The 20924-nt window shown below is 40.8% G+C and overlaps 1 protein-coding gene across 1 annotated transcript in view; it reads right to left on the bottom strand.

Annotated features, from left to right (window-relative positions):
- The window catches only part of COL12A1 (collagen type XII alpha 1 chain), a 134461-nt gene that overhangs the window by 49919 nt on the left and 63618 nt on the right, over nucleotides 1-20924 (bottom strand). The window contains exons 30-42 of the mRNA XM_084826903.1: nucleotides 20163-20292; nucleotides 18149-18288; nucleotides 17113-17242; nucleotides 16386-16528; nucleotides 13286-13415; nucleotides 11183-11325; nucleotides 8783-8912; nucleotides 7836-7955; nucleotides 6554-6700; nucleotides 4475-4591; nucleotides 2479-2625; nucleotides 1455-1529; nucleotides 594-733 (exon numbers count right to left, since the gene is read on the bottom strand). Of these exons, the coding sequence (XP_084683029.1) occupies nucleotides 594-733; nucleotides 1455-1529; nucleotides 2479-2625; nucleotides 4475-4591; nucleotides 6554-6700; nucleotides 7836-7955; nucleotides 8783-8912; nucleotides 11183-11325; nucleotides 13286-13415; nucleotides 16386-16528; nucleotides 17113-17242; nucleotides 18149-18288; nucleotides 20163-20292 (1692 nt within the window). The remainder of the gene's footprint in view (nucleotides 1-593; nucleotides 734-1454; nucleotides 1530-2478; nucleotides 2626-4474; nucleotides 4592-6553; nucleotides 6701-7835; nucleotides 7956-8782; nucleotides 8913-11182; nucleotides 11326-13285; nucleotides 13416-16385; nucleotides 16529-17112; nucleotides 17243-18148; nucleotides 18289-20162; nucleotides 20293-20924) is intronic.

Consider the following 20924-nt stretch of genomic DNA (forward strand, 5'->3'; position numbering starts at 1 on the left):
AGCATAATTTAGCTTAAGGCTCTTACTGCCAATAACTAAGTCTTAGGAAGAGGCACTTTAACCTTTTAGAATGGGGGAAAAACCCAATGCAAACACTGGATAAAGGAATGTGATTGAAGCCAACTCACTTAGGACAGTGTGGACATATGTCTAAGATGCAGTAAGGGGAAATGAAGCATACTCTTGTGAACTTCCACTGCCCTCACCAAGGTGATTCCATCCTGTAAAGATCTGAATCACACTCTTGCCTCTAGCTGGCTATTTTTGCTATTTCTGGGGTGAGTGATTGATAAGACTTATGTAATGAATTGTCTAATGTCTTGCTGTTGCTAAACAAACAGAGTGCCTCCTCCTTGCTTCTTTCTCCTCCAGAAACAGCAAAACTTCCAACCATAAGCTGGATCACAGCTATGGTCCCCTCCTGTAAGGCTATGGGAAGAGACTGAATACATAGATAAATCATGAAAGAGAAATATAGAACCACCTGTCTAACACTCCCAGATAGCTTTGGCCAAAATTGAATCTAGTGGCTTCTTTTAAGAGCCTTTAAAGTCTCAGCTTTTCTTGTTTATTACTCAATGGAATAACCAAACCTGAATTCCAGCAGGGTTGATTAGGTCAAAGGCTCCAACCGTGTTGAAAACAAATTTCACTACTTTGTTGAAATTGTCATCTCCAATACTCCAGGAAGCATCGGTCAAGAAGACTATATCTGCCTTGGCCCCCTTGCATACTGAAAGATACATCGGATTCAGAAGTCATTCAGAAGATCCAGTACAATAAAGACAACGGTAATTTGAAGAACAGCATGTATCAAATGTTTCAACTGACATATAGAATACATCTGACTAGTATTATTCCTTATTAAGATTTATGAAAATCACATTCATCAACTCAAGTGGACCAAGCATGTTTATAGAATCAAAACTGCCAAGATGAATGGCCTGAAAGCTTAAAGAGGAGTATATACAAGGATAAAAAAAAAAAAAACAGAGAAAAGGTCAAATCCACCCGTGAGCAGAATTTACTTCACTGTTCACAAGCTATGATCACCCCAAAACGTTTACCATAAATCAACAAAGAGCTCTTTTTGATTAATTAATATATTTCTATACTGGCATTCAGCAAGATGGTGTACAATACAAAATTTAAAAACAGTTTTAGCAATACATTTTTAAAAAGAGCAACAAAATATAACAGAGTGAAATCAATGACTGGCTCCCCATTCAGTCATTCAAAGCTGAGCAAAACAAGAATATCTTCACTGCTCACCAAAAGGCAAATAGTGAAGAAACTAGTTTGATTCCCCCCCCGGGGGGGGGGATTCTATAATGGGGTTGCCAGCACAGGTAAGGCCCTGTCCTGTGTTCCCACAAATCTAGCCAATGATAGTTTCAGTACCCTGATTTCATAGATATGCCACAAATAAGACAAAACCTTCAACCAAAACTTACCATCTCGAGCAGGTGGGATTGTTGGAGGTGGAGGAGGAGTTGGTGGTTGTGTTGGGGGCTCTGTTGGCTTGATTACTAAAACAAAAATAATCAATTAAAATGTTTTACATGTTAAATATTCCTAATCTTGTGAGCTGCAGTTATGAACATCACTTGGAAGATCAATGCAATTGATAAGAGATGTTCATTCGGCAGGCCACTTTATTGGAATTTTGCCAATATCTGCATCTTTAAGAAAATGAACTACCTGGATTCTTGATACACTTTCAGAGAGAGAATTGTTTAAAAATCTTTTGTAATGAACCCATTGTAACTGTAGAATTCTAATCATCCCACTTGGATCTGAAAAACTGGGGAAGGGGGAGGTTGAGAAGTGTTAAGCCCCTGGCTGGCTACAATACCTGGTTGAGGGGGTTGCTTTGTAGCTTAGTGGGTCACAACTCACAAGCTGTGCAGGCCTCCAATAAGGCAAGTTGGTCTAATTAAGCAAAGGACTGCGACTCTAAGCAGACTAACTACACAATCCTATAAAGGTTTACTCAGAAGTAAGTCCCACGAAGTTCAATGAGACTTATACCCAAATAGCTGTTCACCGAACATGCACCCAAACTCTTCAACCCTCACAGGACCATGTACTGCATTATAATCTTCACATAAAAGACTTTGAGCCATTGTGTCTGAAAAGCAGAATGGGGGGGTTGGGATTAAAATGTTTTCTGAGATCTTCTCAGTATGGTTATCTATGGAAAATGTATACGTTGCCTAATTCATACATGAAATCCCAGAAATGGGGAGCAGAGGAAAACAAGATTCCATAAAAGTATTACAAAACTGTTTACAAGCTCAAAAATGATAATATCTTCAAGAGCAATGACTTTAACCACATTGGGTTGTATCCAATGTTAGTTTAATTTAAGTCCCATTCATTTAAATGGATCTATGCTAAGTAGGACTAACATTGGATACAACCCATTCCTTCCATGTGCTTTATTAATTATCATCTTTGTCTTCATCAGTGACTTACATGTCCGCTCTTTCGTAGACACTGGAGGCCCCTCAAGGCTTGGAGTTTGAACAAAGACAGTAGCATCATAGGTGGTGTCTGGTGAAAGGCCAGTGAAACAGTGACTGGTTTCTGTTCCACGCACTGTAATTTCTTGCCCTCTAGATCCTGTACATGGAAAAAATAATAAGAAAAGGTTCTATATGTTAATAAGTTTAACATATAGAACCTTATGGGTACTTGGCTGATGGTTGCAAGCAGAAAGCAAAAGCACATATAACAAAGAAGGGAATGGTTGCTACAAGGGAGTGTTGGAAACTCTGCTGCACGTTCTTCCTAACTTCTAAAACTCTTGGAAGAAGCTTGGGAGCATCTGTGCCACAGGCTGGTGAACAGCACTGCCAGGATATGAGAGGGAAAGGGTGTGGAGCAGCTGATCTCCATAACAGCACAGGGGAAGGACTGCTTAGCAGGCAACATGCTTGTTTGTGATACAGGAGATATAAGTCTCAATCCTTTCTTTGATCTGCCTTACAGTGACTTAACGCCCATATGTATCACATTTATCCAACATTTTACAAATGGGGATAGAAGCATTTTCTGGCATTGTAGCAGAGATACTGTGGGAATAACTGTTTTACACAGTTATCTCTTCATATCCTGCAATAAATAGGAGGAGGTATATATGTAATAATGGGGAAAATACATCATCCATACCTTTTAGCTAAATTCTAACATGAGGGACAAAAATGCCTTAAATGAGGGACAATCTGGGGAAAATATGTAGAAAAAAGGGACACAAAGAAGAACATAGATGTTCCCATAAGCAATGAAACAACAGTGTTATTTCATGGAGAGCTGTGGGTATTTGGCCAAGCTGTGAGATATCTTTGGAATAACTGAGATTTGTAGTACTTAAATCCTCTCCTCTCCCCAGCCCAGGCAAACCTAAAGTCTCACCTTCAACCATAGAAATTTAACTAGAGTAAAGAGCACAGAGGAAATCCAGGGAATATAGGAAGAATATAAAAGGATCCCATGGTTTAAGAGCACCGGTGCTCACTGGTGCACAACAATGAGACTGGTTTGGGGGGGGGGGGTTTCAGAGCCAGACAAACTGATTAGAGTTTATGGCCAGTGAGAGGCACACAAGCCTTATGCCATCTCCAGCCCCGCCACTGGCCAAGAGCTGCAATTAAATCATAGTCCACATCCCTGGTCAGGAACACAACCCATTGGCTAAGGTTATCCATCTTCAATTAAAGGTATCCAGTGCTTTTTTCTGGTGGAACTCACCGGAACTGAGTTCCAGCACCTTTTGCCACTATTTTAATGTTCTTTATTACAATTTAATCACCATCTACTCCCAAAGAAGCATAATCCAAGAATTCCGGTACCTTTTCCTCCAGAAAAAAACACTGAATCCATTGGCTAAGGCCATGGGGAGGAGAAATGGAATTTGTCATGTATGAAATCTTTCCAAGTTCCAACTATTCAATGAGACAGGGAAGTTCTAAATTAAGATGCATTTCCTAACAACTGTGCACTCCCTAGAAAGGCAGCCTGAGATATCTGCAGGCGTTTTACTGTTAGTTTTTTGGGCACCACTATGCTCTCTAGTATGCTTTAGATACAGTTACACTCAGATCCATAAGAAAAGAAATACAGGGTGAAAAATCAGAGGAATCCCTGCCAACTAGGGATACTTGAGAATATGATGGTGTCCGCAGTCCCATTACCTAATGTTTTCCATTTAGAACTCTTAAGGAGGATTACAGAATCCTTATCCTTCAGATTCTAATCCCCCCGCCGCCGCCCCCCCACTCTCCACCAGCAACAACCTGGGAATAAGTTGTGAATAAGCATGGAAAGTTCCATCAGTGGCAGTAGGGATCTGGAGGCCTTGCTGTTCAAGTAATGCCAGACTTAGATGGAAACACCAATACCTCATGTTACAGTCTTCATATTAGTTGTGGCACATTTCCAACATTTCATATAAGATTCAATATCTATTTACCATCAGCTGGATTTAGCTTCAGTCTGTAAGAAGTGGCTGACCGATGAGCTGCCCATCTGATGCAGAACGTGTCCCATCCCACATTATAACTTGTTAGATCAGTTACATTCAAGTACACTACAAAGATTAAATGAAAAAAGCTCCATTAACTACATGGGGAAAACAAGAAAAACTATCAAAGTATGGCACATAATTGTAAGAAGTCAATACTGATCATGAAATCATGGTTGTGAGCTTTGTACAATACCACAAGAAATGGGGGAAAGTACTATTATTCATGGACATGCTGTATATTTCTCCTCACTATAACTTGTTGTTTATTTGCTCAGTCGCTTCTGACTCTTCGTGACTTCATGGACCAGCCCATGCTAGAGCTTTCTGTCAGCCGTCGCCACCCCCAGCTCCCCCAAGGTCAAGTCCGTCACCTCCAGAATATCATCCATCCATCTTGCCCTTGGTTGGCCCCTCTTCCTTGTGCCTTCCACTTTCCCTAGCATCAGCATCTTCTCCAGGGTATCCTGTCTTCTCATTATGTGGCCAAAGTACTTCAGTTTTGCCTTTAATATAATTCCTTCAAGTGAGCAGTCTGGCTTTATTTCCTGGAGTATGGACTGGTTTGATCTTCTTGCAGTCCAAGGCACTCTCAGAATTCTCCTCCAGTACCACAGTTCAAAAGCATCTATCTTCCTTCACTCAGCCTTCCTTATGGTCCATTAATATTCATGCAAATACATTCAAATGAAGTGCTGATGCAATAACACCTGTAGAGCTACTAATGGAGTTACACAGTACAAGACATGAATCAGAGCTGATTCAAACATGAATAATAAGATGGTACAGAGATGATACTTCCCCTTTTTTCTGGGAAGTATCATTTCTATCATGTGAAAACTGAAGCAGCAGCACCACCCAACAATTTAACATGACTTAGGGTCATTCCACACATTGCATGACATCAAACCTGGGTTTGCTCCCAAATGTGCAATTAACCTGGAGCAGTATGGTGACTATACCTATGGGATACATGTATATCCAAACACACATTTATTGCATTGACACATTATATTTTAGGTATATGCTTTAAAATTGTTAAGTGTAAATATTTACAGACATAAAAACATAGTGAGTAAAAGCCTTTAAAGGAGACTTTTCTCCTGGAGCAGTCGTTAATTTTCACAGACACATGATTGCCAAACAAGCAAGGAAACAAAGAAAAGGGGTTCAAATGATGTGAGGAACAGGCACAACAGCCGTTGAACAAGCAAAAGTAGATTAAAATGGGGGCCACAAAAGATATGCTAGGAGAACACTACAGGCAGCTTTTTCTGAACAGTTGCCATATTCAGAAAAGCTGCTGATCTCATAGTGGGCCATTCTGAAACAAACAAGCAAACAGAGATTTAACAGAGGCCAAACTACATTTTACAATGCTGCTGCACATAACACTTGCTTAATGGACACTTCTCCAATGCAAAGTGTCCTCAGTAGGGACAATTTGCAACAGAGAAACTTTCCCTACCCATTGCCTTTCCGCTGAAACTCACCCAAGCAGCATGCCTTTACACCATGGGTTCTTGACTCATGTTTATGAGGTAAACTCAGGCCTGGAATATCACATAGGGCAGCCTTCCCCAACCTGCTCCCCTCCAGATGTTTTGGACTTCAACTCCCATCTGCCCCAGCCAGCATAACCAATGGTCGGGAATGCTGGAGTGGTAATACATCTAGAAGGCACTAGGATGAAGATGCCTGCCACAGAGGAAAGCAGCTTCTGGGGAGTTTCAGGAGAAATTTACATCATGCACACCGTAATGCACTAGACAGTAGAATTATGTTTAGATTTCCCAATAGTAACTAAGGGCTGCACCTTCCCTGGCACAATAACATGCTTCTCCGAAAGTCCAACATAACAGGATATTTCTCCAAAACTGCCTGTTCAACAGGGCAGGCATATCCTATCAGATAGGGACTTCATGTTGGAATAGGTTATTTTTCTAACACCTGCTAGTCCAGAGGGGGGGTCTCCTGTCAAAAGAGGTTCCTCACCATTCATATTTGGAAAAAAAGACTTTGACTTACATGTAGTGCCTTGATCGGTCAGCGGTGCACTGAGTCCAGTATCATACTGAGCATAAACATTTACATCATAGGAAGTACTAGGGGACAGGTTGTGCAATGTATACGCAGTCACCTCTCCAACGAACACCTCCATTGGCTCATCAGTACCTTAAAAGGAAAGGAATGAAACAAGGAATTCTAATTTGCGCTATTGTATAGGACTACAAGGGGATGGTTCATACTGACTCAGACCACTGGCCCTTCCAACTCAGATCTGCCTACTCTTAACTGGCAGCAGCTCTCTAAGAGCTCATGTACAGGACACTGATAAAATCACTTTCACATTCATTTACTGTATTTATTTATTATAACATTTTTGTCCCACCATGTTTTCCTCCAAACAACCCAAGGTGGCTCACATTATCCTCCTCCTCTCCATTTGATTCTCACAACAACCTTGTGAGGTAGGTTAGGCTGAGAGTCAGTGACTGGCCCAAAGTCACCCAGTGTGCTTCATGGCCAAGTGAGGACTAGAGAGGAGGTGTCCTGACTCTGACCACTCCACCACACTGGCTCTCATATCAATGTATGATTAGATAATAACTCTTGAAACACATTGAGATTAGATAGATAGAGAGATAGATAGGTAGGTAGGTAGGTAGGTAGGTAGGTAGATATATTCGGGGTGCAAAATGTGTGGGCTACAGGCAACCCCCCAAGCTTTGTCTGGTGGGCCCCAGATCTCCAGCAACTGCTGCTGCAGAAAAAAGTGGGGAAAGGGAAAAAGCATTCCTGGAACAGGCTCTGGCTTCTTGTCATAGAAGCCTTCTTCGTAGAGTGCTCCTGGAGCATCCTAGGAAGCAGTGCTTGAAGGTTCCTGCCTGCTTCCTAGGATACTTTGGGGATGCTCTAGGAATGGGGTACTATGGCAGGAACCATACAGCCTGTTCCTAGATATTTTTTTTTTCCTTTGTGAGGGTGATCAGGTTGGGGTGGCTATGGTGGTCTTCAACACCTTGGTTGCCGTGAGATGAAACAGATGTTGTTGCTGCAAGACCAAGATTTGTTGCTGCTGGGGTGTCTGAGAGTGGTGTGTGAATGCTTTGAGAATATGTGTGCGTGAGTGGTGTGTTGTGTGAATGTGCATGAGTGTGTGTGTGTGTGTGGACACGTACATGAGTACACAAACATGTGTGGCCCCTGCCACCCCAGCAGTCACACGATGAGGCCTTTGAGGCCAAAATGGTTGTGCAGCTGTGAAATACATACTTGCATACCTTACGGTTATCATTTTCAATCTTACCTACTGGTTTATACACAATTTTGTACCCAAGAACAGGAGATGGTGCAGGATCCCAGGCAACTCTGAATCGTGTGTACCATTCATCTGAAATGTGTATGTTCTGAGGAGAAAGCAGCCCAACTGAAAACAAAAACATTAAGAGTATAAAGTTAGAGTACAGACTGGTAGAGCATAAGGCTGTTCTTGTGTCTATAGAGTGTCTTCCCGGTAGATAAGTAGGGATCCTGGACCAAGGCCAGTGCCGGTGATCGAATAAACCAACAGGTGTCTACATTTCCCATGTCCACAAGGGATTCAGGGTACAACAGTAATCACCAAACTGTGTGCTGTGAGAAAATACAGAAATAAAGACTCCTCTAAGCCCAAACCAGGAGGATGCCTGCTGCAATCCTGTAAGGTTTGTTTGTTTGTTTGTTTATTTATTACATTTCTATTCCACTCAATAGCCAAAGCTCTCTAGGTGGTTCCCTGCTGTAGCTTTGCCTCTGCTGGAGGGCAAGTAATTCTGCCACATCCGCATTGTGTCATTCAATCACTTCCTCATGGAGACATAGCAGAATTGCCCACTTACAGGCGAAACTGCCCGCTGTAATTTATACATCCTAAAAATAAAAAAATCAGGCCTTTTAAGTGTATGTGCCTTTTAATTCAGAAAAAAAAGTGTCTCAGCTACGAGATATTTGGGGGAACACTGAGATAGGTTCTCAAATGATGGCCCAGTTCATTTCTTCAACTGACAAAGGATAACAACTGAATGCCATCTTCTTGAAAGTATTATTAAACATTTGAAAATTGCATAATATCTTCCCACCCAGATCATCTTTACTCTAAGAAGAACATACCAAGTTCCCTCAACATGGATCCTTCAGAGTCATTTGAATGTAATTATTTAATAACATCAAAAACAGAGAAACGGACTACTGTATTTAGTATTATGTCAAATGTACCTGTTTTTCCATTCCCTGTCACCTGTCCACCATCTCCATCATCATAAACTGCCACAACTGTAATTTTATAGGGTGTATCGGAATGCAAAGGTTGTAGCAATACATTGTTTCTTCTGCCAGGGACTGTTGTCTAGAACATAAGTGGAGTCAGGTAAATGCCATAGTATTGTAAATTGCTCAAAGCGGTAGTAATAAGTCATTGATCAATCATACATCTTGCAGTACTATGAATACCACTGAACCAACATGCAGATATGCTTTTATTCAATGACTTGGATCCAAAGACCCCATGAGCAGGATTTGGTTCTTGAGGTACTACTGCTAGTACAAGGCACTTAAGGCAATGAGTCTTCTGAAAAATAAGTGGTTTGACTCTTGTCCTTATAGATGTCTGTCTGGAAGAAGAATTTAGGGTATTCAGACAGGTGTAAAGAGAATGACAAAGCAGTTACTTCTCTGCTACAAAATGGTGTCAAACTCCTGACCTGGGATAAGTCCATCTAAATTAGTAGAACTGTATTTGATCCAAAGCATGTGTAGCTTAACAGTGTAAAGACAGAGCCAGCCACAGGAAAAAACTAGATATAGCTACAGAAATGTTAATAGTTGCAAAATCTTTGCAAATAATAATATTTAAATGTGATGGTTAAAATAGCTATTCATCTGAATCGTTCATATTTTTATGTCCTCATCCTTCTGGACAGATTTACTATTAATTTTGTTTCCCCAAATTGAATGCAATTCCCATAGTGAAATGGAGAGCACCATTTGATACCATATAAACACCATTCTCAGTACAATATTTTTTCCAGTATAATGCCAAGTCACAGCAAGATATATTATCATTCAGAACTAAGTAACAATCACGAACAATTATGTGGCACTTTTATGGACTGAGCAATGTTTCCACAGAAGTCAGTAGAAGTCATGCCATTAACTTCCCTATGGGGAAATAATTTGGCTGTACTGTGCATTTTCAAGTTCAGCTGCCAAATTAGGAAAAGGAAGTTAAGTGACAAATTGCAAAAATTCTGGCAGAACTCCTTCCCACCACCAAAAAAAAAACAACCCAGAGCCAAAGTCCACTAATGCCACCCATGCTTATATTAGACAGATACATGATAAGTCACTCCATATACTACCCATCTCTTCAACTGGATAAAATAAATTCATAGAAATATGTTCACACATACACACACAGGGATGTGCAGTATTGCAAACCCATACCAAATTACAAAAGTAAACCCAGATTATACTTAGCTACTGTCATGCAGACTATAGCATTACGCATATTTAAGTCCATTGATTTCAATGGGCTTAAGCATGTCAAATTAGCTGAAGTATACCTAACTCTATGTTGGATTGGGGCCAAAAAGCTCTTTACAGAAAAATGTTGTTGAGCATAAAATTGCCCCATATTACTCTGGTAGCCCTAGCTCCAGTTCAGTAGCTTGATAACTATACATAAGTAACAGTGGAAACAACTCCTTCCTGCAGCATAGGAAACCTGTAGATTCATTTTTTTCTGCTCTGTTTACTCTGGTGATAAAGCATGAAGTGTACTCTGCCTGGAGAAGAACACATTTCTGTTCTTGCGGGGTGGGGGTGGGGAGGACGAGAAAATATCCTTGAAATGGCAGGGATTTGCTGTGAGTAAGCAGGTAGCCTTACATTATTTTGTCTTTCTTTTTTAAAAGCCATGTAAGTGCTATGTGAACTAAAAATTACAGTTTGTTTAAAACTCCTGTAAACAGTTCCAAAATATCCCCCGGAGAGAAGTGCGTTACTCATCACGGGTACTATTCAATAGGTGTCCACACAATGATCAGACTAAAATATTAGGTTGGATCCAGACTTATTTCAAGTTTAAAGTAAACTCATTGTAATCAATCAGATAAATAAGTCATCACTAACTTAAGTTCCATTTATTTTTATGAATCTAATCTAACCATGACTAAGTTTGGATTCAACCCAGTGATTGCACTAGTGGTACGTATATTTCTGGAGGCTAGGTTTTGCCTTTTCTGATAAATAGTTTAAAGCCCTACCCAAGCCTGCGAGCAGAGACAATGGCAAGACATTAAAAAAATCTGTGTGCGACAACACTGCCTCTAAAAAGCTTATGTCTCTACATAGCCTGTATAGCATATGGGTTGGATGGTTGTGCATACCCATCTTTTAAATACGCAAGTGGCAAATTGGTAAGGTGGTATCTTTCATGACATCAACTCCTATGAGTTAGGAGAATGCAAACTTACAAATAGCACAGACTGGTTCATCAAGAAAGTGAACATGCAGTGACCCTGGTAAATGGACTTTCTCTGGAGGCTAAAGTCAGAATTACTATAGCAAAAGTAAATCAACTGCAATACATTTCTAACACATCAGGAGAGTGCTTACATATTCATCTATGGGGTCTCCAACGGTGGGAGAATATATGATTCTGTACTGCTGCACAGGTCCATCAGCATGGTCCCATTGCACAGAAAGGCTGTTTGTAGTAGGATCAAAGACTCTTATGTTCCTGGGCCCACTGCGAGGCACTAAAACAATAAATTAAAAAATACAAAATGAAGTGCAGTATAGACAAGTAAAGTCCAGAATTTAGCCTCCCACCCCATCCACACACATAAAGTATGGTATCCCGCAGTATCTATCGATAACTGTTACAATATGCTACTGCCGTGAAGTACTCACATATAGTTGGATCCAGACTTAGTCATACTTAGATTAGACCCGTTGACATTAATGGGGCTTAAGTTAATCATGACTAAGTTACATACAGCTCTCAGAGAGCCCTATTAGCTGATTCTAATACACTGATTTTCATAAGTCACGAACAGAATTGATGCTGAATTAGCATAACTTTTACAGTATGGGATATCCAGCAATTCTGAACATAGTAGAACCAAAGTTAAGCTTCCCGACTTCACTGCTTTAACGGCTTAGAAAGCAGCTGGTAAATGTATAATTGATTATGGAATGTACCTAGTGGGCAACTAAATGAAAAAGGAGACTAACCATTGTTTCAATTTATGTAATTTAGGCTGGTGTTTCTCTTTGGACCATGGGATTATAAGTGTGAACCTTTCTGATTTGCTATATCCCAGACAAAATTGGGGACTTTACAATGTATCTGCTAGGTATAACTTGCTAGTTATATTCTGTATTTATAGCCTCCTGGAAAAGGCCTCTATGATTTTAATTGCATCTAGCCTTGTGATAACTTTGTATCAAAGAAAGGTGAATGTCACCATGTACATATTAATACTGACAATCCAATAAAAATTCATGTATGTCCAGATTTCGTCATCCACAGTAGAATGCCAACAATCCCATTTACGTAACTGTCAACATTCACCAGATTTTGGACATTCACTGTAATGAATGCACATACACAAAAAACAAATATATATAATCCAAATAAAAGACATAATTTTATGCTCTCATTTCAGCAGCAAATTTTGCACATTTTAATATGTTCTATGAGAAAGAGTGACAGAAAGAATTATCAACCCAAAACAATTTCAGAGGTAGGAGAGTCCTGTGTTGACAGACATCTTTTATTAGAATACTCCACCTTTCCCAGTATTCTGCCCTCCAGCTGTTTTGGATTTTAACTTCCATTAGCCCCAGCCAACATGGCCAATGGTCAAGGATCCTGTGAGTTGTAGTCTGGACTACATCTAGAGGACACCAGGTTAGGGAAGGCTGGAATACATGGACTTCTCTCTTCATGCAATTGGGGAGCAAAGCTGCCACCCCTCACTTATGTGCATTCATTCTGTATTTTTGAATGCCTGAAAAAGTGTAATGGACCAAGATCATGAACCCTCATACTCAGAGGATCCCAACTTCTTGTCCTCAAGAAAAGGCTCCTGGGTTAACTGTTCAGGGGAGGACTTAGTTACAGAAAGGTATAACGAGGCTTTCACCTCTTCAGGACCCAGTTCTCCAGGAAGACCCAAGGGACATGCCCCCCTGCTCCAAAGGAGGTTGTATTGTCATCTTCAGACTGCAGCCATGAAGACACCAGCATGCCACAGCCACCCCCAGAGGCTGCTAAAACAGACTAGGAGCCTTTAAGAGAAAAAGCCTTGGTCAGTGTGGAGGAAGCCAAACCCTTATTTAAGGCTGATCTGCTGCTTGCTGGAGCGACATACAGACAAGCTTGTCTGGCTTCCTGCCCCATCACCACTTGGAGCTCTCCATGATACTGTCTTATTCCCATTCCTGCCTTCCTGGGAAACTTGACTTGCCCCAAACTTAGTAAAAACCTGATCCATCATGGAACCCTGTAACCGAGGCCTCACCAGCACCAAATGATACTAAGCTGTCACCACAACAGAGGCAGAACAGAACAAAAGGGCAATAGTAGTCAGTGATCCTCAAGTAAAGTCTAATGATGAAAAGTGAGAACTTAAGAGTACCGGCAGAGCTAGGATATACACAGTACACAATATACAACGGTAGCTTGGCAATAAAACAATATTGTGTGCTTACATGTCCTTCCTTGTCCAGCACTTGGATCTCCTTCTCCATCAGCATACAAAGCAACAACATTTATAGAATAGGGAGTATCAGGAGACAGGCGCTCTAGTAAAACATTGCGGGTGTTGGCTGGTACTACAACCTAGAGAGAAAGCAGTACAGAAGTTTAAACTGGCAATTTTTAAGGGGAAACAATCTGACCTTGATAACATAATAAGAAAGTTTCTTGAGCTCTTCACAAACACCCTTGCTTTTTTAGCCAAATTCCCTTGAAGCTGAGAATTGTTTTTTCTTGTTGCTGTAGTTTCTCAAAAGAACTGGGAAGATGGATTTTCTTTCTTTTGCTTTACCCTTTTACTTCTCTAACTGAATTAACCAGGGCCGGGGGTTGCGGGGGGGTTGCAAAGTGCCCTCTGGTGGCTCCCCTCCTAAATCAGTACACCTTCTGATGGGATTACCTGCTGGCAGCATTTAATTACTCATTATGCCCCAGGGCAACACAAGGGCTGAGCTGTAGCTCAGTGGCAGAGCACATGCTTTGAGTGCAGAATGTCCCAGGTTCAGTCCCCAGGTATTACTCCAGGTAAGGCAAGGGAAGAATGCTTCCTGAAGCCCTAAAGAGCCCCTGCCAACAATACCGGCCTAGATGGACTGATGGACTGACTCAGTATAAGGCAGCTTCCTTTGTTCCTATGTTTCATATATGTTCATATACTATGTAAGCGACACTGAGGGCAATTAAAATGGCAGGTTGCTTGCAGACCAGCTACTTGGTGCCGGGGCTGTAGCATGATTAGCGTCAGCAGACCTAGGATGCCAGGAGCTGATGCCAACACTGAAAGTAACTCTCCTGGATAAATTCAGGCCTAAAAGACATAGACAAGATTTCTTAACATGGATTAGATCTCCATTCATAGGTCATCCTTTGGCGCATAGTGCTTACAGTAAATGAATGGATTTTTTTCTTTTTTACCAAAGAAAATCCAGTGATAGATCAGAAATTCTAATCAACATAAGCTGCACCAACTGTGTTTAATAAGTACCTCTTTCTTCAAGATATATACCAGATGACTGAATGGTGTTTACCACTAAATGTAGCTAGCTGTTTGGTTCCACTATACAGTCTGTAGGTTGCTCCTCATGTTCCATTCAGCAGTAATCATCTATTCCCATTATGCGGAGTGTTTACACTAGCACTATGCCAAAGCCTGCCCTCTACTATTGCCAAATTCTTCCCTCCCTGCAAAAGAGGTAATGTTTTTTCTGCCTCTTTCTTGGGGGGGGGAGAATTTTAAAGAATTTTCTCATAGGCGAGGGGGGCAGGAGTTCCCTTTACCTTTTAAGTGTAGGAGGTCACCGAGTGGTCTTCTTTCTAAGTATGTGTGGGTCTTTTTACTCTAAAAATGCCCTGCGTGCTATTGCACCATCGTGGGGTTCTTAGCACTGTGGCTTTCAGCCAGCAGTGCTTCCTGGAATGCCCAGGACACCACGTGGCATTGCATAGGGCTCCTTCACACTGGGCTTTTATCCTGTGATTGAGATTGCTCCTTCACAGAAGTTTGCAGGCTCTTTACATGATGCAGCGATCATCCAAGGCATCTCCTGCACTAAATGCCCTTTGTTCCATTTTTGAATAGATCACAGATAATGAGCTATCAAATTACCCCATTGTGCTCCGCCCCATTGTGCTCCCCAAGTTAAAACAGCAAGAAGAGAAGCGAGATCAATGAAAGATAACGGAAGACTCAGATCTCAGGGGGAGAAGGAGGGGAAGGGGTGAAAAGGAAGTACGTGAAAAAAGGAGTCATTGTGATCCTGCATTTAAAACAGAAGCAGAAAGCCCCATTTTAAATGTAGGATTTTAGGCAGGTGTAGAGATGCCCATAGTCTCCTAAGCATTCAGGAGCTGCTGCCTGGTAAAAGTCGCTGTGCTAAAAGCCCTGTGATACTGTAATAGCATGCAAGGTGTTTTAGAGTAAAAAACAACTCAGAAAAAATACCCCCTCAGCCACCTCCTTCACTTAAAAAGTAGATGGAACCCCTGCCCTCCTCTCCTGTGAGAAGATTCTTCAAAATTCTCCCCCTTCCCAGACTCTTTTGCTGGAGCATTCATTTTGCCCCCACCCCACATGAATTGCAGAAAATGACAGGCTCGAAATTTTGAGTACAGCAGTAGTTTACATACCAGTGCTATACATTCTTGGAGCTAGTGACACAGATATAGAGGCTCTGGTCTAGCTACACCAAGCACCAACCCACCTGGCAAGCTGCTTACATACATAACAGCTGTTGCATGAAGCCACCACCATGAACAAGGGTTTCTCATCAAGCTTCAAGAGCCTGCTATACTGTATGAAGTTGTCCACTGTCTTGGGATACTGAATGTCCCCACTACTACAGAGCGACTGCTGAATACTGACTATCCGCACATGAATGTTTTAAGAGTCAGATGATAAGAGCATAGGAAGGTACCTTATACAGAGTCAAACCACTGGCTCATCTAGCCCAGTATTGTTGACATTAACTGGCAGTGGGTCTCCAGGATTTCACTAGCCCTATCTGGAGAACCTAGGGATTGAAACTGGGAGCTTCTGCATGCAACACATGTGCTCTACCAGTAAGCTATGGCCGCTTCCCTCATATGGGACATTAAAAATATACAAATGTTTTATACATGAAACTGTGCTCTTTAACGGCAAGTTCATATGAGATGCAATTGCTCCAGGCCATGTGGCAAGTTCAACAGCTTGGTGCTCAGCCAAGCAGTCATTTGAGGGAGCTAATAGGTAGCCAGATTGGTTTGCATCCCACAATAAGTTGACTAACTCTCTCCCCAGAGTTCATCAAAGCTGAAAATCAAGCTGGTTGTTTAGCCACTCTTTATTTTTCTAACAAATAATCTTGGCCTTGTATTTAACAATCACCTTCTCTAATTTTGTTCTACTGGTGTTTACTATTAAATTAAAATACATGGAGCAAATATATAATGCCATTCAGAACTGTAGGATGGAATAGGACACTTTATTTTACTTTCAGAAGCCAGAAATCATTGTGGGATGCATTATCCCTGAGCATTCATATAAGGAAAAGCCCAGGAGGTTAAATTACTTACAGATTCTGATGGCCTTGTGCCAACCAAGGAAGAATACATAACTCTGTATTGCTGTACTGGCCCTGGTGCAGGTTCCCACTGGACATTAAGGCTGTTTGTTGTTGGGTTGTAAACTTGGATGCTTCTTGGTGTTCCTCTCATCACTGAATCAAGAAAAAACATAAGTTAGTTTTGAATTAAAGAATAACCTATTATCTACAGAGTCAAATACCAATAAAAAGTGGCTGTAAAATGGTGGGTTGAAGGCAAATACTTGATATGAGCAAAGTGTAAAGGCCAGGACTTGATTGTGCTAAGTGTGCTAGAAGATATCACCTTGCTATATTTTTCTTGTTAATGCTGCAGTCCTATGCACACTTATTTGGAAGCATATTCCATTAAATAGCGTAACCATGGTTAGGATTGGGATATAAAGCTCATAACATGTGGGCAGTCCCCTTATCATGGAGAAGGACCAATATCCATGTACCCATACTCAGCATGAGGGAACTAGAGAATGCCTTTTCATGCATCCTTGCCAACCATACCTCTAATGGAGGCAAAATGTGCAAAAGTGCCTCACTGGTTGATCTCAGTGATTTGTACAATGGCCATAGTCTAATAAAGAATAAGGTATAGCGAAGCCATTGGAATCAGGCTGCTTAAGTACACCTAGCTCTACAGTGAATTGTGGCCAAAAATTCCAATATTTTATGAAGAAGGGAAAAAACCTCCAAGTTTTACTTACAAGTTTTCCCATTATCAGACTTCCGGCCTCCATCACCTTCCGGGTAAGAAGGAATCACTGTTACTTTATATTGTGTGTCAGGTTGTAGATTCCGTAAGGTAGCATAATTTGTGTTCCCTGGGACAGTTGTCTGTTGAGGTTTTTTAAAATAAATAAATAAATGGGAAAATGTGATTTGGCAATATAGTGGCATTTTTAGAATATTTTGCACCATATTCTTCATATTCGTACAGCTCTCCTAGAATTATACCATTTCATGTGGGGACAGGGATATTGCATGTTTGCATTTCAGCTCTGCAAAATACTTCCAAGCCAATACTTCCAAATATTATGTTGACAAGAAGGATCCGACCCTAGCCTTCCCTCTGACATGCCAGTTTTCTCTTCAAATTTATTTGTCTGTATGCTTATTTATATGCTGCTTTTAGGACAAAGTCCTTACAAGGCAGCTAACAGGAAAGAGATTGAAAGACATAATACAATTTAAATCCAAACAAACACTTTACAATTTTGAATAAAATTACTTAAAATGGATTACAACAGAACACAATTATTTTAAAATACAAGCCAGCTAAAAGTAATTAATACAGCGGTCAATAAAACTAAAACCCTTCAGACAAATGTTAAACTTGCAACACTTATATTAAAGAGGAAGTAATCTGAAATAACTGGAGATTCCACCTGTGCTTCTACAGTGTTGAGCCTAGGAGAATCGCAAAACTATGAACTTGGTCCTTCAGGGGAAGGACAACCCCATCCAAGACTGGTCATGCCCTTCCATCCAGATCAACTGGCTACCCTACCCACAGTACCTCTGGCTTGCCTGGAGAGCAACATTCAAACACATGAATCCTTTACCTTTATTCCCAAGCATATAGTCTCAAGAGGGATGCACCATGTGCTTTTTCTGAAGGGACAGATCAGCTCTAAGTGATCCCAACCCAGTTATGTAATAATGATAATGATAATGATCCTAGCAAAACTAGGAGCAGGTTCTGAAAAGGTATGACGTATACGGAAATTAAAAAATGATTACCAGTTCTTCTGCACCGCCTGTCACTGGTGCATAAAGCAATTTGTACTGACGTGGATTCCCTTCAGCGTAATCCCATCGAACATTCAGTGTGCTGGTGGTAGGATCATAAACTCTAAGATTTCTTACTGTGTTGAGAGGTTCTGAAATATATGACAGCACTGTCAGGGTTCTTGTTGTGAACCATGCTGCCCTTTTATGCAAAGTGGCTGTATCTACTAGGAAAAATGACATAATAGGTGAAATACATAGCATGCTAAAAAAAGAAAAGAAGCCTCTATTGGCACCAACGGAGGGTTTCGTGTGGGGGTGGAGGAAATTTCAGAAACAAGTAGCTGGGCAGAGAAGATTTAAACCTTCCCAATCTGCATGCAGTGATCCCAATCCAGGTTGGTTTCCCACAGACTTGCCTGGAGTAAAAAACAAAGGTAAGTTAAATGTGTAGCATGCAGCTGACCCTATCATGCTTAGGGAAGGAGAAGCTAAGATGCTCCTCCCACCTTAAGGTTCAGCCAGTGAAGCTGCTCTCAGCATAACTGAGCTCCCACCTGCCTTGTGCCTTCACCCTCAAGGGATGGGATGAAGCTGCCCCCTCTGACAAGTGGAGTGGGGGAATGGTGATTGTCGGGTTATAATGGTGTTCTATCTCCATAGCAGAAAGGCAGGATGAAAATGAAACTAATAAATATCCTTCCCTACTTTCTACAATATAGTTGCCCTTATTACACAAAATCCTTAAATTATTGTTTTCATCTCTTTGAGCAAGCGTATCTGCCCACTTCTCTACCATCACTAAGAAAACATTGTTACTGTTCTAGGTAACTATGATGAGTAATTTTATTAATAAAAGTAAACTCTCTCACTCTAGTCAACAATGTCAGTTATGTCACATTTAATTCAGAATGTTCCTCTCTCATATAAAACAAATGTTTGAGAATTGCAAAAGATATGTGTGACACAATTAATCAAGAGCATAGCTTTTGATGAATATGCACCCGATCCAAGTGCAATGAATAACACTATTATTTAATGTCTGTAGATGAAATCTAGTGAACAATGATAAGGATCTGAAAGTGACCAGCTTCAAAATGTTGACACAAATGGGATTTCTAGAAACTGAAATAAAATTTATTTTTAAAAATCACTTTCTGAGTAGCAATCTTGTTGCTAGGATAATAGCTAGTTTAGGGAGTTGCTGTAGGTCAGAAGGTCCCTTGTTCAATCCCTGGTCCCTTTGCATGCAGAAGGTCCCTGATTCAATCCCTGGCATCTCCAGGTAGGGCTGGGAAGGAATCCTGCCTGAAACCCTGGAGAGCTGCTGCCAGTCAGTGTTGACAATAATAGGCCAGCAGCTTCCTATGTTCCTATGACCACTTGTATTTAAATTTTTTAATGGAAGCTGTGCATTCCAGCACTAGAGAGGGGAAGCACACTGCTTTGAAAGAGGTTAATTTAAATGAAGGGGCAAGAGGAAAAGGCGAAAGCCTCATAGAAGTGTCGAGCACTATGCTGGTGGAAGCAACTAACTATGCTGGTATTTGCCATTACTCCAGACTGAAAAAGATATGCTTGCTTGGTGAAAACAGCATATTCCCATTAACAAAATAATGCAGTTTTTGTTCTAAGGGGTCGCATACAAGACTTGCCTTGGGGAAAGAATTCTGGATGCCCCACAACAGCTGAGTAAGAACTGTGCATTTATCATCCAATAAAGCAAATATCTGGAAAAGTCAGGATGACTTTTCCCTCCCTCCCTCCCTCCCTCTCTCTCTCCCTCTCTCCCTCACACACACACACTTAAAAGGAAGGGAAATGCAAGCAAATAATTACTTTTTCACTTTAAAGGAGAAAAGTTAACTTCTTTTTTTTTTGAAAAATTGGGAATGGGGAAAAAGAAAGGAATGTCTGTGGGGACTTCAGCACAGGAAACCCAAAACCTGCTGACATCATAAGTGATTTCACATTATTCTTTCATAACTTCGCAAATGAGAAAAGCACTCAATGTTGTTTTACTTACTGGTTTGGCCCCTGCCTGTCATTTGGCCTCCTTCACCATCTGCGTATATGGATGAAACTGTAACACTATAAGGTGTATCAGGCTGAAGCTTCTGGAGTACAACACTGTTCTGCCTCCCTCCTACTGTGGTCTGGAATACAGTGGAATGAAATATAAACTGGGGGAGCAGAGAGCTAAATTCTAGAGATGCTGAAAAAAATACACCTTATATATATTACCCTGTATACCTATTTTTGTTTTGCAACTCTGGGCTAGGCCATATAGTCTGCCTAAGGCAGCCACAATCCTATACATACTTACCTGGGAGTAAGTCCCACTGAACACACTGGGACTTACTTCTGAGTAGACATGTATAGGATTGCTCTGTTAGTCGATGTATTTTGACTTATTCCTTTGGTGCGTTTTTGTTTTTTTTTTAATTATCAGAACTACTTTAGTTGTGTGTCAGATACAAGACAAATAAAATATTAGACTTTGTATGTGTTTTTTTAAAAAAACAACAATTGCTCTTTAGAATGTCTATCTTATTTCTATATATTAGTTAGTACAGATTTCCCAGTCTTACAGTTAAAGGTTATATTGGGCCATTTTTGCTTTCCAAAGGAACTAATTTTGAAGTTTATTAGAATTGCAAAGAATGATTATGCCCACAGTGCCTTGAGAGAGAACTGCTTATGTATCCCAAAGCCTTTGATTAACTTCACTTGTGGCCCATTGGACAGATAATGTAGGTCAAGAGTGGGGAAGCTCAGGCCTGCAGGC

The sequence above is a fragment of the Heloderma suspectum genome, chromosome 1 (assembly GCF_057233095.1).
Source record: "Heloderma suspectum isolate Gila_16-S chromosome 1, 16-S_ref, whole genome shotgun sequence".
NCBI lineage: Eukaryota > Metazoa > Chordata > Lepidosauria > Squamata > Helodermatidae > Heloderma > Heloderma suspectum.